Source organism: Bos grunniens, chromosome 3, assembly GCF_055505025.1.
Source record: "Bos grunniens cultivar Pamir isolate PY7600 chromosome 3, Bosgru_T2T1.0, whole genome shotgun sequence".
NCBI classification, from domain to species: domain Eukaryota; kingdom Metazoa; phylum Chordata; class Mammalia; order Artiodactyla; family Bovidae; genus Bos; species Bos grunniens.
The window spans coordinates 106,081,120-106,097,090 of NC_141167.1; the positions used below are offsets into that span (position 1 = coordinate 106,081,120).

At 53.3% G+C, this 15,971-nt stretch overlaps 1 protein-coding gene across 1 annotated transcript; it reads left to right on the forward strand.

The window, feature by feature from the left end:
- The first annotated feature begins 68 nt into the window (after nucleotides 1–68).
- Nucleotides 69–15,729, forward strand: DCST1 (DC-STAMP domain containing 1). Its single transcript, XM_086393156.1, has 15 exons — nucleotides 69–761; nucleotides 830–904; nucleotides 5,447–5,575; nucleotides 5,925–6,064; nucleotides 6,811–7,024; nucleotides 7,111–7,254; nucleotides 7,914–8,035; nucleotides 8,433–8,590; nucleotides 10,623–10,722; nucleotides 10,849–10,944; nucleotides 11,084–11,210; nucleotides 11,811–11,927; nucleotides 12,419–12,561; nucleotides 12,677–12,790; nucleotides 15,419–15,729. Exons 1-15 carry the CDS (start codon nucleotides 569–571, stop codon nucleotides 15,668–15,670), a joined length of 2,124 nt encoding a protein of 707 aa, XP_086249282.1. The 5' UTR covers nucleotides 69–568; the 3' UTR covers nucleotides 15,671–15,729.
- Nucleotides 15,730–15,971: the final 242 nt, after the last annotated feature.

Consider the following 15,971-nt stretch of genomic DNA (forward strand, 5'->3'; position numbering starts at 1 on the left):
GAATCTCTCACCATATTCTAAGGTTCCGGAGGGCTTTTACCGTGTATGTCTTAGAATTCTTTATCTAGTTGCAAAGGGATAGGTAAGGTCTCTAATCTCCACATTTCACAGCTGAGGAATTAAAAGACACAGCCCTCAGACAAGCTGTGGGTGAGGCAGAGGAGACAGAAGCCAAACCTCTGATCCAAAGACATCCTCGAGGAGCTTTCTGGAATGAGAGAGACTTCCCCATAGCAGACTCATGGCCATTAGACCTCATCAGAATCGAGCAAAAGGGCAAAGGAAACTACCCCACACCAGTGAGTCAGTCACCAGAGACCCCGACACTTCCCAGTGACTTGAAGCAACTCCTGGCCCCCACTCCTCTCACCCAGTCTCTCCTCCAGGACTCCTGCCCCTCCCCCACTTTGGGGGCCCACAGCCTCCACCCCTCTCCTCCAGCGCCCTCCCCTGGCCTAGCCCTTTGTTCTCTCCCTCGTGTCTGCCCCACTTCCCCAGGGTCCCTCGCGTCCCCGCCACCCTTATCCAAGTTCCCCCATCCTCCACCTGTCTGCCGCCCCTAATCCTAATGAACCATGTCCCAGCCAGAAGAGTGGTATGTTGGCCCTGCTGGGCTAAACCGTTTGACCCCTCAGCGGTGCAGGGGTTCCTGAACTGGGGGCTGCCCAGATCCTGTAACCAATTCCTATGGCGCCAGCCGGGTGAGTTTCCCGTCAGCGCTTTCCTGCTGGGGGCAGGCACCGGCGGGCTCCTGGCCATAGGTGAGTACAGAACAGAGGTCAGAGGTGGGGCGCACCTTTTGACCTTTGGCTGAACCCTGTATCTTTAGGTCTCTTTCAGCTTCTGGTGAACCCTATGAACATCTATGAAGATCAGAAGATGGTGACGTTATACAGCTTGGTGGGTTAGTGCTGGGCTAAGAGCAGGGATACAGTACAGCCCTGGGTGCCCAGGAAGGAATCTCCTCTTGTTTCTTCTGTTCCTAAGTGTCCCTTGTAATTTCAGCCTCATCTTGGGTTTTGAGGGGAGATCAGAGGGAAGAGGCCCCAGTCCACAGAAGACACAGTCCTTGCCTGCAAGAGTCTCCCCAGTCTGAGGGACTCCCTATTAACCCCTATGTGTGTGATCAGTCATGTCCAACTCTTCACAACCCCGCAGACTGTAGCCTGCCAGGCTTCTCTGTCCATGGGATTCTCCAGGCAAGAATACTGGAGTGGGTTGCCATTTCCTCCTCCAGAGATTAACTCCCATGATAAACCCCAAAACCATTCCTAATCCCCATCTCTCCTGACCTCTCTGATCTTGTTTCCTGCTGCTTCTGATAAATTCAATTCATTCATTCACTCATTCATTTAGCACTAACTAAGCACCTGCTGAGGATTCATTCAGCAGTGAACAAGGTTGACAAGCACTCAGCTCACTTTTTAAATTTTAGACCCATAGAGTTTATAATATATATAACATGCATTACATACACATACATACATTATGGTATATAGTGCATACATGTGTGTCTATATATGTATGTGCAGTGACTGCTATAAATTTATAATGATTTCTTTTTTAATTGACATATAGTTGATGTACAATATTATGTTAATTTCAGGCATACGATATAGTGATTTGACACTTGCATACATTATAAAATGATCACCACAATAAGTCTAAGAACCATCTTTCCCTGTACAAAGTTTTTACAATATTATTGAACATGTTGCTTTTAATTGAAATACAGTTAATTTGAAAAGTTATATTAGTTCCAGGTGTACAACCTTTTGATTCCGTATCCTTATAGATTATACTCCATTTAAAGTTATTATAAAATATTGGTCATATTTCCTATTGACCAAATTCCTTGTTATATATCTCTGACTTATTTGTTATATAACTGGAGGCTTGTACCTCTTAATTCCTTTCAACTATTCCCCACGACACACCCAGTTTTTTCTGAGTTTACACTCTCTTTCAAGTTTACATTCTAGCGGGAAGAGTTAGATAATAAATGAAGAAATAGACAAGAGCATTTTGGATGGTTCCAAGTGGTATGAAAAATGTAAACCAGGGGAATGTGATAGAAAGGGATTGGGAACTAGCTGGAGAGTAGTCAGGGAGGGCTTCTGAGAGAAGGTGACGTGAAGGGAGGCCTTGCATCAGGACATGTTGAGCCACAGGAACAGAAAACCCGCCTAAAAGTGGTTTAACCATCGAGGAAATTTAACATCTCATTTAACAAGTTTCAACGTAGAGTAGTTTGGGAATTTGGATAGTTCGGCAGCTCAGTAAACCCACCAAGAACCAAGCTTCCTTTTGACTTTTTTCTCTGCCATTTTTGGCCTGTAGATCATTTCTCTTCAGGTCACAAAATGGCTGCAGCAAATCCGGACGCCACGTCCCCACGTGACAATCTCAAAAGACCAGTGCATTCCTTCCTCGTGTCTCCTATAAGAACAAAGAGCTTCCTGTAACCCCCCAGCCGACTTCCCCCACACCTCTTTGGTCCAAACTGCAGCATGTGTCCTTTCTAACCCTCTCCCAGGCAAGGGGCACGGACGTGGCATCGTCCCCAGCTCACTGAATCAGCCGCCTCGATGTAGTCCAACAGGAAACTACTTTCTCTCTGACCACTGTTTTCCCACATTTCTCCCCACTGATGACCTCTCACACAGACCCTTAGCTTTCTGTGATTTAAATCTAGAAGATCTAGTCTTGCTTCAGTAATTATGACTATTTTCGGGGCTTAAAAGGTCCAGTCCAGTACATTCTACGTCAAGATTTCAATCTCACGTCGTTCTCAAACATCTTCCCTTCTGACCACGCCCTTGCCCCGAAGCGCAGGCCTGATCCGTGGAGTGGGGTCCTGCGGCGGACAAGAGGCACAGCCTGCTCACTCACTTTTTTTCTCCACTTCCTTCCCTTTCTGGCTCTTCTGATGTCAGAAAGGGGATTAGAAGAATTAGAGGAAAAGGGACAAAAGTCTGAAGTCATCGATACTGTTAGAATTCCCCCGCCTCTGTGCAGCACTCCCTCACACCCTGGTCGTCTCAGGGGGCCCTGTTCATGGTCTGGCTGGAGGCTCTGTGTGGACTGCGTGGGGCCCGGTTTCCTGCTGAGGGCAGTTCTCTTTGACTGACCTTGAACGAAGCTCCCTGTAGTTCCTACAGGCTACCTGCAGACTCTTATTTTTGGATGTCTCCCCCTAAACAGGCAGCCCTCTGAGATGGGACCCCCACAGATGGCTTTGAGGCTTGCTGCCCTCTCTATTTCCCAGGTGGCGCTGGTGGTAAAGAACCCACTTGCCAACGCAGGAGACATAAGAGATGCAGTTTCGATCCCTGGGTTGGGAAGATCCCCTGAAGGAGGGCATGGCAACCCACTCCAGTATTCATGCCTGCAGAATACCATGGACAGAGGAGCCTGGCGGGCTACAGTCCATGGGGTCGCAAAGAGTCTGGATGACGGAGGCGACTTAACATGCCCTCCATATGTATTCTTGTCCCAAAGGAAACGTCCTTGCCCTCCCAAACAGGGAACACAGGACCCCTTGAAGTCACCCCTCCCCTGTCATGATGAGAAGTACCACGCTCCATGTGCCTGCTTCCCCCGTACTCCTGGGAGGCCCTGTTGGCCTCCTCCATGAACGCTCTTCCCTTTCTGTGCTCTGGGGCAGCCCTGGGGTGGCCGTGCCAGTCTCTGCAGCTCAGCGGGTGTCCAGTTGGGAGGGGTCAGCCAGGTTCCCCTTCTTGCAACACCAGCCTCAGAAGGGTGCTCTCGGAGTCTGTCATGTGCCATGGGGAAGTGAACACCCATCCTCCCCTATGTCTGCCTGCTCTAACCACTTCCCTCCACTTCCAGATAATTCCGATTTCTGGCCCTGTCTTTGTCTAGGCTGGTTGGGGTAGAGGGGTGAGACACCTCTTTTGCTCTTTGGGGAATGCCCAGATAGCAAACTCCATGAGGCTCTCTTTAGAAGGTAGAGCAGCCCTCAGTCAACAATCACCCTCAGAAAGTAGGGCGACTATTTGTCCACTATCGTCCTCAGTTTGGCCAAAAGGCCAAGACCACAGAATCACCTCCCTTTCAATGCCCTACTATAGCATGCTTGGGTTAGACGGATCCAGATTTACCCCCAGGGGCCAGGGTAGGGACAGGCCATTGCCCTGAAACAAAACCCAAGTTGTGTTAGCAAGGAAGAAGGGAGAACAAACCATGAGGTGGCAGCTGACGGGGTTTGCAGCAAACCTGTATGGCAAGGTAGAGCCGCCAGGTGAAGGCTAGGGGAGGAGAGCTCCTGGCAGGGGAACAGCCAGGGCAAAGACCCGGGCGGACACGCGAGCTCGGCAAGTTCCAGAAACAGCAACATGGCCAGTGTGGGCGGACGCGGTGGGCGAAGGGCTGAATAGGATGAGGTCACCTCTGAAGGTGGGAAGGGGCCAGATCACGAGAGTCTGGTGATGGTGTTAGAGGAGTCCGGATTTGATCCCAAGCAGAGATGGGAAGTCATTGCACGGTTTCAGGCAGAGCGGGGAACAGGATCTGATTTTTGTTTTTGTAAGATCACTCTGGCTGCCTCAAGAAAATTGAAATCTAGGTTAGCAAGAGAGGAAGTAAGGGACGAGGCAGCTCCCAGGAGAGACGCTGGGGACTCCGTGAGGCCAGAGCAGATGGAGAGAAGGGTACGGACTAGGGGTCTGCCTTGGCCATCTTTGGGAGAACACTCCATCCACACAGGAATCTTCTGGGCTCCCTGACCAGTTTATGCTACTCCTTTGGCCTGGAATGCCTCACAACACTTACTCATCACCCAGGCCCAGCTGTCACCTCGAGCCTTTGTCCAGCCTTCCCAGCCCCACCCCTCCCCGCAGAAACGCCTGCCCCCTTCTGGGCTCCCACAGCTCTCCATAAGCACCTCCCTGTGCACTTGGCGTTGTAGTCATCTGTTTACCCGTCTGTCTCTCTCCCTGGATTATGAGCTTCAAGGAGCTCACTGTCTCGCTGCAGAGACCACAGGGAGACACATGTGAAGCTGCTGAAACACACCAGGAGGTACATGACCGAAGGCTAAAATTAGGGACAGAGCTGTAGGTGTCAGAGCGCAGGGATATCGAGGTGGCTATGACCTCTCTTCCGACTGCTCTGAGCACCAACACCTGTTTCCAGAATTCACCTCTTGCTCTCTCTGCCCGCTCAGTACCTAGGGTACCTGTGAGTCCAGCCTGGAAAGGGAAAATGTTGGCCCCCTTCCCTAACACAAATACGCACACTCACATACGCACCAAGTGAATCACTGACCCTGGCTTTTCAATCTCTGGCCTCCTCTCCAAGCCCTTCCAAGGACAGTACGGTGACGGTTCTAGAAAAGAGCTGTGGGAGGTGGGTCCTCTGCTAAACTTGGTGGGGGAGGCAGCTTTCTTACTCTGCCTCACCACTTCCTGGGCTCTCCTGACAGGCTTGGGGGTTATAGGCTGGGGGACCTCGCCTCACATTCGCTGTGCCAGCCTTCTGCTAATACCCAAGATGCTGGGCAAAGAGGGCAGGCTCTTTGTACTGGGATATGCCTTGGCCGCCATCTATGAGGGTGAGTGTGTGCCCCTGGGTACCAGTTAGTGACACTGAAGCAGTGACTCTGGGTGGGCTATCCATTGAGAGCCAGGCTTGGTGAAGAACAAAGAGTGGGGGGTCTAATCCCAGCTATTCTGACTTGTGTGTCCCCTAAGAGAGTTCCTCTGAGTCTCTGAGCCTCTTTCATTTACAAAAGGAAAAAAAAAAATCAGGGGTTGAATGAGATGACCTCTTACCAGCTTCTGGGCCCCATCAATGTACAGTTCTAGAAGGTGGTCACCGCCCGCAGAGTGGGAGCTCGGGATGGGCTGGAGAAAGTTAATTGGCTCTAGAGGGAGGTAATCTACCAGGGCATCTTCCCTCAGGACCAGTGGCCAACCTGCGGCACAACCTCAACGCGGTGATAGCATCGCTCGGCTGCACGGTGGAGCTGCAGATCAACAACACCCGCACAGCTTGGCGTATCTCCACAGCCCCGCTGCGGGCAGTGTTCAAGGACTTGCTGGTCAGGACCCTACACGGGCAGGGTCTCGGGGTCCCTCTCCCCACAGGGCCTAGATGACCTGAGCTGAGAGCAGGGACCTTGGACTTACAGTTTCACAACAGGGCAAGTGGTACTGGCATTTGGGCAGAACTGTTCCCAAGCATTGCCCTGGTCTCTGGGCACCAAATGGCAGAAGAGCTCCTACCCCTTGGCCCCTGGGGCACATCCCACACACATTCCCAAACACCCAAGTAGGTAGTGCTCTGGGCGGCTGAGCTAGAATGTCAGGAAACTGGGGGCCCGGGCCTTGAGGAGTTGGGAAATTTTGAGGGTCAGGGGATGAGGGAATAGGGTACTGGAAGACTGAAGATTGGGATCTGGAAAAATTGGAAAGTTGAGGAGTTGGGGAGACAAGGACCTTGGGGCTTTGGAGTTGGGATAGTGCAGATGGCACAGTGGCCTGAGTAGCGATGAGGGGTAAAGTCAAGGACCTGGGGAACCTTCCTTGACTAGCAAGGATCTGGAATGGGAGGCCTTGGGAGGAGCTGGGAGCCTGGGAGGTAAGTGGAGTAGCAGCACCTGGGGAGGGGAGAGGGCTCCCAAGGCCTACAAACAGTGGAGAATCTGAGATGAGAGCCCATCTCCAGGCCTCAGCTCCTTGTACCTGGAGGTAAGAGCCCGAGCCTGGGATGCTGGGGACAGACAGGCTGTCGGGCACAGAAGCTCCAAGTTACCATGCCAGATCCCTTTCCTGCCTCCAACCCCAGAGCAGTAAAGAGTCGCTGAAAGCTGAGACCCAGAACATCACCAACTCCTTTGAGGAACTGGATGCCCAGGTGAACAGTGAGAGTGGATTCTCACCCAAGGATGCCGAGGGCTCAGAGACAGCCCCGGGTGAGGAGGCCCCTGCTGCCTCAGCCTTCAGACACCACCTCTCTACACAGAAGACGTATGAGCTGAAGACTAAGCTGCGCTGCTCCTGTGAGCGGGGGTCCCTGGGCAGGGCAGGGGCCCGGGCGTCGGCTCAGGGTGTGGGGACCTCAGACCCCCGTTGGCCCTTCCTGCAGATGTGGTGAACGAGGCCATGTTCAGCTGCCGCCGCTGGTTTGACCAGAAGCATGGAGTGTGTATGCAGCGCATCTGGGTGCCCCTCCTCAACCACCTACTCTGCCTGCCCATGAAGTTCAAGTTCTTCTGCAGCATTGCCAAGGGTGAGCACAGAGGCAGGAGGGTGGGGAGCACCAGGGTTAGGGATCTGAGTCCTGGGGGACCTTGGGAAGGTGTCGGGCAGGAAGGCAGTCAGGAGGGGAGGCTTTGGGCTCTGAGGACACGGCATCCTTAGGGCCCAGCGTCTCCAGCTGACCAGATTTGTGACTCAGGTAAGTTCCTGCTTTGTCTCTTCATCTGAAAGATGGGCATCATGATAGTACTTATCCCATTAGGGGTCTTGAGGATTTAAGGAGATAATACATGAAAAGCAGCTAACGGAGCCAGCACACAGAGGAACTGCTCTGTTAAGTGTTGGCTATCATAATTAGTGTTTGGTACGGTTATAGACAGGTGAAAAAAATGGGGGAAAGAATTCAAGGGGAGTGAAGAAGGGGAAAACTCATGGTGGTAGAAAGCCATGGGCAGGGAATTCTCTTTTAGTCCAGTTGTTAAGACTCCAACGATTAGGACTTCAAGCTGTCACTGCCAAGAGCCAAGGTTCAATCCCTGGCCTGGGAACTAAGATTCCATAAGTCGCACCAAAAAATGAAAAGAAAGAAAGGAAGTCACGGGCAGAGAGACAAAACACAGAGGATCACGGAAAGGGAAGACTGGAGGCCGGGCACAGGGAGGCCCCTGACCTGGTCCCACTGCCCAGCAGTGATGGAAGTTTGGTGCCGCAGTCGCATCCCAGTGGAAGGCAACTTTGGGCAGACCTATGACTCCCTCAACCAATCTATTCATGGCCTGGAGGGGGAATTTTCAGCGACTATTAACCTCAAGGTAAGAGAGGGGCAGTGTGAGGTGGGGGGAGGTAGGGAGTGGGAGGAGGAGGCCACAGCGCACAGGATGCGAGGAAGAGTGGGGCGAGGACGCAGGAGAGGTGGCTGGCGAGGGAGGGGGCGAGGGGGGGAGCGGTTAAGGCACTGGATGATGGTGGGGGTGGGGGGCGGTGGTGTCCAGCCTGTGGGAAGGGGCAGCCAGGTGTGAGAGGGTGTCAGCTCACAGAGGTGCAAAGGAGCAAGACGGTGTCAAGGAGGGCGGTGAACAGAAAGCAGAGGCCCCCCTGAAGTTCCTGGGAGGAGGAGAGCACGAGGGAAGCACCCCAGGGGGAGAAGCCACAGCCAGCCTGGGAAGCTGGGTCTGGGCCTCTGAGGTGACGCCTGTGCCGTCCAACCAGGAGGAGAGGCGGGCTGGGGTGCTGGGCCTCAACACGAGCTGGAAACACGTGAGCACCGAGGTGCGGGACTACGTGAGGCGCCAGGAGGCCCAGCTCGAGCGGACCCTGGGGCTGCTGCACGTGTTGCTCTCCTGCACCTTCCTGCTGGTCCTCCACTCGTGAGTCCTCAACCTCTGCTCGGAGCTAGCCTCCCCGCCGGCCTCGCCCTGAGGGAGGGCCAGGAATGGGGCTGCAGAGCCCTCCTCGACTGAATCTGAACGCTCTTCGCCTTTGACTTTGCCTTTTTACAAAGCTGGGTTCGTTGTTTACACAAAGTTAAAGGAAATGTGGACATTTTGTCAGAAGAAACGTTACCCCATGTTCCCACCACCTTAAAAGGGCGACCGTCTTCATTTATCTACCTCCTTCCGGCCTTTATCCCGACGCTGACTTTTTTTTTTTTTTTTTTTTAACTTTTAGCTTTGACTTTTGATTTTTTTTTTCTTGCCCTTCATATTCCCCTTGGCTCTGACTTTGTGCCATTTTTGTCGTCCAATTCTGCTTTCATTTTCTCCCGCCTGCTGTGTTGGCAGCTACTTTCCCTCCATTTGGACCAAAGTCCTCAACCCCACCCAGCCTGGCGTCCAGCTGGACTGCGCTGGGCCTCACTCTGCTTCCCTGCCGACCTCTGGACCCTCTGTTTCCTGTCTGTAGCCCCATGTGCCTGAGATGGGCAGGGGCTGGACAAGGGCAGCCGCAGGGGTTCTTGCTCCTTCTGCCCCTGTCCGTGGGGCCTAGACTGCAAGTGAGTGTTTATGTGTGTGTCCAGAGCCCTGTGGGAGGACAGAGATGAATGAGCCATGGTTCTGCCCGCAAGACGCTCATGGTTGAGGGGAGGTAGAAGAGGCGTCCCCAAGACAGAGATGATTCAAAGGCTGTACTATGGACAGATATGGGAGCTGAGGAAGTGCCGCTGAAAGGGCCATAACTGAGCTTCAAAAGGCTGCAGATGGGGAGCCACAGCCAAGAAGAGGAAAAGTATTCTCTTGGGTCAGGAATCCAGCATTTGTGGGATGTGGAAGGCAGAGGCTGTGGTTGAGGACCGGGCATAGTCAGAACAGTCTGGAAATCCCTGCAGGAGGGTCCTGAACTGCCCCCCAGTGGCAAGGTTGCAGGCCGTACTGGAGCAGCCTGGAGACAGGGAGGCCAAGGTGGGTCAGAGGTTAGGGAGCCAGGCTGGAATGGAGGTGGGGGTGGGGGGCGTGGCAGGAAGTTGGCCTGAAATGGAGGGAGGTGGGGGAAGGTGCAGAGCCAGCTTGCGGAGGGAAGGAAGGAGGTACAGAGTCAAAAGCCACTTCCAGGCTTTCAACCTGGGTGAGGTCACTCATTGGAGGGGCTGAGCCGGGGAGGGGCGGAGACCCGGCTCCGCAGGCCCAGACCAGCAGTGGTAGTGCTTCCCACAAGGGGGCGCTCACAGTCTTTCTTTGCACTTGTAGACATTTCTATCTGAAAGGCAAAGATTTTTACAGGGTCCCAGAACCAATAGCATTGGAAATCATGTTTCACAGTTTACAGAGCTTATTTAATGTACTTTTACAGTTTTAAACACATTTCCAACAATTAACATTTTTCCTCAGGAAACTGAAGCATTATGTGGGACTTTGAGAGATACACAGAAAAGCTAGGTTTGCGCGTGCACACACGCTCACACAGAAAACATCGCTTTACTCAGGGGTGTATCAGAGGAGAAGGGAAATGATGGTTGAAATGAGTTTTGCTTCAAGTGAGCTCCCAGGAGATGTTTTGAGGGCTCAGCCAAGAGGCAGGGGCATGCGAGGTGGACGTGGGAGTCAATGCATCGGGCGATTTCTGCATCCTTGAGGGATTTTCCTTGTCTCCCTCCTTTGCTCCTAATGTTTCCTCTGCTTGATATTCTTCCTGAAAGTTCCATGCCTAGGAAACCTTCCCCTACCTCCCAGGCACACACTTACACAGCACCCCCTCCCCTCCTCACCTTTGTTATGTCTCAGCAGAATGTGCATGCGTGTTTTTCTCTGGACTGTGGGGGTGCTGGAGGGCAGGGCAGGGCCTTCTCCTAGGACATAGACGGTGCTTGGTGCATGCTGGGTGGTCAGCTGACTGACCACAGCAGGGAAGCCCAGGGTTGGGGGTGAGTAAACCTGGAGGCGATGGAGACACCCTCACCCACAGGTGCTTCTCCTACATGGACAGCTATAACGGGGACATCCGCTTTGACAACATCTATATCAGCACCTACTTCTGTCAGATCGATGAACGCAGGAAGAAGCTAGTGAGTGTGCGCAGCCTTGCCCAGGAGTGCCCTGTCCCGTTCCCTGGGTGCCTTCCTGCTCTAGGAGGGCAGAAGGGAAGAGGAGAGGGTGCTCAGTGTTTCTCACCGTGGGGACGTTTTTCCCAGGGCAAGCAGACGCTGCTGCCACTCCGCAAAGCCGAGAAGAAAACCGTCATCTTCCCCTGGGACCCCACGATCCAGGCCGCAGAAATGAGAAATGTGGTGAGGATGGCACGAGGGCAGGACCCCAGATCCTACTAGAGCAGGGGTCTGAGGGGTGGAGGGCAGAGGGGGCTCAGAGGAGGCCCCAGGCCTGGACCAGCGGCACTGCCCAGCTCCGCCCCTCCTGCCCCCTGGCCAGTTAAGGGAGCTCATGGAGACACTGCCGGTGCTGCTGCTGCTGCTGCTGCTCTGTGGCCTGGACTGGGCTCTCTACTCCATCTTCGACACTATCCGCCACCACTCCTTCGTGCAGTACTCCTTCCGCAGTGAGCCCAGCCCCCACTCCAGGCTCCAGGCCCAAGGAGACAACCCCCTGGAGAACTCCCACCCTGTGCAGCCACCCCACCCCAATTCTTCCAATTTTTAAACATTTATTTTATTTGGCGGCATTAGGTCTTAGTTGTGGCTCATGGGCTTCTCTCTAGTTGTGGCGCATGGCTTCCAGAGCACGGGCTCAGTAGCTGTAGCTCTCAGGCTCAGTTACTTCACGGCGTGTGGGAGCTTAGGTCCCCAACCAGGGATGGAACCCTGCACTGGAAGGCAGACTCTTAACAGCTGGACCACAAAGGAAGTCCCTAGTTCTGTCATTTCCTTCTGCTTCTCAGCCCCTACCTGCCCACCTTAGGGTCAAATATCAGCCCTGCAACTTGACAGCTGTCACTGGGAGCCTCAGTTTCCACTCCCCTTTGTATCTGTCAAAAGGAGGCATTAGTAATCAGTGAAGGGATGGAAAGTCCTGTGCGGTTGAGAAGTATTGCTATGCCTTGACCTCTCCCCTCCACCCAGTCCCCATCCTGCCCTTAACTCCAACTCTCTCCTGACTCCCCCACTCCCTCCACACACCACGACCTCTATCCTGGCATCAGGCAGTCATAAACTGGAAGTGAAAGTTGGGGGAGACTCCATGCTTGCCCGGCTTCTTCGGAATACCATTGGAGCCCTGAACACCTCCTCTGAGATGGTGGTGGACTCAAACAACATGCGTGAGTGATGCTGAAAGTTTGGATCAGAGGAATTGATGGCTGGGGGCCGGGGAGAGGAGACAGGCGGGGTGTTTCCAAGACAAAGAGTTAGGGGACTGGGCCTTGGCTATGGTGAAATGGGGGTCGGTGTGTTTGCATTAGAGAATCAGAGTAGGAAACATCAGGTCAAGCTTGAAGGATTGGAGGATAACAGGTTTAGGTCAGAGGAGTCCAGAGGGTCCCCCAAGGTCCCAGCCCTCTGGAGCAATGTCATTCAGTAGAACTTTCTGCCATGATGGAAAATTTCTACATCTGTGCCATGTTGAACAAATAGCTTCCTGGGCCTAATGGCTACAATACTGACAACACAGCTCTGCAGGGTGAGGGGCAGGCAGGAAGATAACAGGGTAATCAGAGACCTAACCCACACCCCATGAACATGGGGAGTTCAGTGCAGAGTTGCGGCCAGCTGGTCCGGGCCATGCCCCTGACAGGCCCGCCTCCTCCCGCAGCCTGCCTGCCCCAGCCCGTGCCCCTGAACACCAGGGCCTATTTGAAAGCAGCTCTACCGAGCGGCCTCCTAGCATGCCTCTGTCTGCTCCAGGCTTTCGGCTACCGGCTCCGGAGGGTCATCGCAGCCTTCTACTTCCCCAAGGTGTGCCCCCCAGCCTCCCCACCCTCAGGTGGGCACACACCAGCCTGCACCCAGCCCCCCATCGGCCCCACCTTGGGGGATGTCTTCCTCCTCTGTGCTGTCTCCTTGGCCCCAGAGAGAGAAGAAGCGGATCTTGTTCCTCTACAACGATCTCTTAAGGAAGAGAGCAGCCTTCACCCAGCTGAGGAGGGCTACCATCGTGAGGCGGGCAAGACAGCAGAGGGCTTCCGTAAGTCCAGACCTGTGCCTCTAGGTCTCAGAACCGGAGTGGGGGGGCATCTCCCCTTAGTCCATCCAGCCCCTACCAAGGTCCCAAGTCTACTGACACTCAGTGAGTTCTCATGGGATGCATGCAAAGGCCTTGGTCATCCAGTGCCTGGAGGTCAAGGCTGTGTCCATATCTGCACCCAGTATTCAGCCTAGCCTGAGATCCTAAGTGGACCATAGGGCTGTGATGTGCTTAGTCGCTCAGCTGTGTCCGACTCTTTGCAACTCCATGGACTGTAGCCTGCCAGGCTGCTCTATACATGGAATTCTCGAGGCAAGAATACTGGAATGGGTTGCTATGCCCTCCTCCAGGGGATCTTCCCAACCCAGGGATCAAACCCAGGTCTCCTGCATTGCAGGAGGATTCTTTACTATCTGAGCCACCAGGAAAGCCCACGAATACTGGAGTGGGTAACCTATCCCTTCTCCAGGGAATTTTCCTGACCCAGGAATCGAACTGGGGTCTCCTGCATTGCAGGTGGATTCTTTACCAACTGAGCCACCTGGACCATAGGGAAGCAGGCAAAAAGGAGGAATCAGATTTGATATAGTCGGGTCAAAGAAAAGCAAGACGGGTTCATCAGAAACAAGGGGCCCAAGGCAAAGCCACAGGTTCTTCTGAGAGGACTTCAGAATAGAAGCTCAGTGCAGTTCCAGCAGAGGGGTGGGGGGTGTGTGGCGGGTGTGAGGAGGTGCCATAGGTGAGGGGACTCAGGTGGGCTGGGGATCAGGGAGGCCTCATGAAGAGGGATGTGGTATACAGAAAGGCCACACTGTCCGCAGAACCAGGCTCCAATCCACACGCCCTCAGTGAGCTTTGTAACCTTGGCCATGGTCTTCACTGGACCTCAGTTTTTCCCTCTGCAGAATGGGGAGGTTGGACAAATCTATGAGGCCTGCTCACTAGAGATCAGTAATAGAGTGGTGGTTGGCTATGAGGCTCTGGTGCCAGAGAGCTTGTTTTTTTTTTTTAAGATAAAGATATCGTTTTTTAAAAAAGATATTTACTTATCTGGCTGTGCCCGGTCTTAGTTGAGGCATGCAGCATCTTTAGTTGCGGAATGTGAACTCTTAGTTGCAGCAGGTGGGATCTAGTTCCCTGACCAGGGGTGGAACCCAGGCCTCCTGCATTTGGAGTCTTAGCCACTGGACCACCAGGGAAATCCCTAGAGAGCTGAGGTTTGAATCCTGGCCCCTCCCATCATTACTGCGACAACTGTGTGATCTTGACCACTGACTTAAATGCTGAGCCTTGGTTTTTCCCTTCTGTAAAATGGACTTAACTACTCCATCTGTTTGTAGTAAGGATTAAATGAGTTCACAGTGCAGGTACATAGCAAGTTCTATATACGTGTTAGTTGTCATTGTGTGAAAATGATCACCTCTCCAAGCCATCAGTTTTTTCCGCTAAAAAGAGATCTGCCTTACATAGTTATTGTTTGAATTGAATTAATTCACTTACAGTTTCTTGGTACGGGGCCCAATATCATTTAAAAACACAAGGAGCAGCCACTCTTATTTAATCAGCCCTAAAAAAGCTCATAAAAGTGAGAGACCATGTTTGCTTAAATTTTCCCTCCAGCTCCTAGACCTCCCCAACTCCCATGACATGCAGTACGGGCTGGATGAATGTCTGATGAACATACTGATACTATGGGAGGAGGTGAGCTCCATGTGCTTCTAGCCCATCATCTTGATCCAGATCTCCTAAGAAACTCACTCAAAATGAACATAATGTGATTCCATGACCAAATCATGGAGTTAACTGGATTTTGATGGGCAGGTGGAAATGTGAAGGGCATTCATTCCCAGTTGAGGAAGCAGAATGTGCAAGGATTCAGAATCCAAAGGAAATGCCAACCAAGTGCCAGGGCTTGAAGTCTAAGGAGAAACTGGCACAGAACATGTAAAGTTCAGGGAGAGGTAAGTTGGAGCAGAGGCTAGAAAGGGACCAGATTGTGGAAGGCTCAGAAGGCCAAGGCCAGGAGTCCTGCCTTTGCTTGGCAGGCAGTGGGGCCCCTGGAGTTTCTTGAGCAAAGAGTGACCTGATAAGGTGGCCTGAGAATTCCTGGAAAACGTGTGGAGAGAGGCTGGGAGACAGAAGGAGCATAATGAGCCAGACTTGTGATTTGAAATCAGGGTACCTGGATCCAGACAGGTTTTACTGTTCAGTCTGCCTTTGGGAGTCTTTTAACATTTATGAGATTCAGCTTTCTCATCTGTAGAGTAGGAGAACACAGTAGTGATAGTCTTATCTGCCCTACTCACTTCTCAGCCTCACGGTGAGAATCAAATAAAACGATTTACGATTTACGGGAGAGTACATGTGATGATGGTTGTTGCTATTACCGGCTGCATCTTCTCACTCTCCATCACGAAGTGAGGGAGGCTCTCCAGGACCGACTTCCATAGAACCCTTGCCCTCCAAGGCTCTTCTTTGCCAAATCCAGCTTCCTCAAACATATGGGCATAGTCAGGTTTTGAGACTTCAGATAAGAAGCGCTTCTCCAAAAAGAAGCGCTGTTCTGCAGCTCCCCATCTTTCTCGCCTGCTGCCCAACCGGCTCTAAACCCGCCTTGTCTCTCAACAGCGCCGCCATCTGGTTGACATCCTGCACCGCCGCTGCCCGCTCTTGCGCCCCTTGCTGCGCCGCCGATGCGTGGTGTGCCAAGCACCCGAGACGCCCGAGTCCTACGTGTGCCCTACACCGAACTGCGAGGCAGTGTACTGCCGCTCGTGCTGGAATGACATGCGGCAGCGGTGCCCGGTCTGCACACCCCGCGAGGAGCTCTCCTCCTCCGCCTACAGCGACAGCAACGATGATGCTACCTACGCGGAGTGAAGGGGCGTCTTGCTCCCTCTCCCATCCGCTCCTTCCTGTTTAATAAAATGCTTCATACACTCCTGCTGCCCGCGCCTCGCAGGCGTCCGGTACCGGAGGGTGAGCTGGGCAGTTGGGAGAACCAGCCCACCTGATCCGGCAAAGCCCGGCTGCGGTCGTGAGAGCGGAGAGCAGTGAAGCTGTTACGAAGGCGTCCTGACCCAGGGCCGGGTGGAGGCGCGACTCCCAAACCGGTCGGACAGGGCCTCGGCTCCCATCCTGCACAGCAGCCTGAAGTGGCTGTGCAGAGCAGGGTGAGCAG

Bases quoted from the DNA above. Each gene is read 5' to 3' on its own strand.
- DCST1 (XM_086393156.1), top strand. From the start codon at position 569: ATGAACCATGTCCCAGCCAGAAGAGTGGTATGTTGGCCCTGCTGGGCT. The intron at 905-5,446 runs GTTAGTGCTGGG...CTCTCCTGACAG, and splicing joins GACGTTATACAGCTTGGTGG to GCTTGGGGGTTATAGGCTGG. The intron at 6,065-6,810 runs GTCAGGACCCTA...CTCCAACCCCAG, and splicing joins CAGTGTTCAAGGACTTGCTG to AGCAGTAAAGAGTCGCTGAA.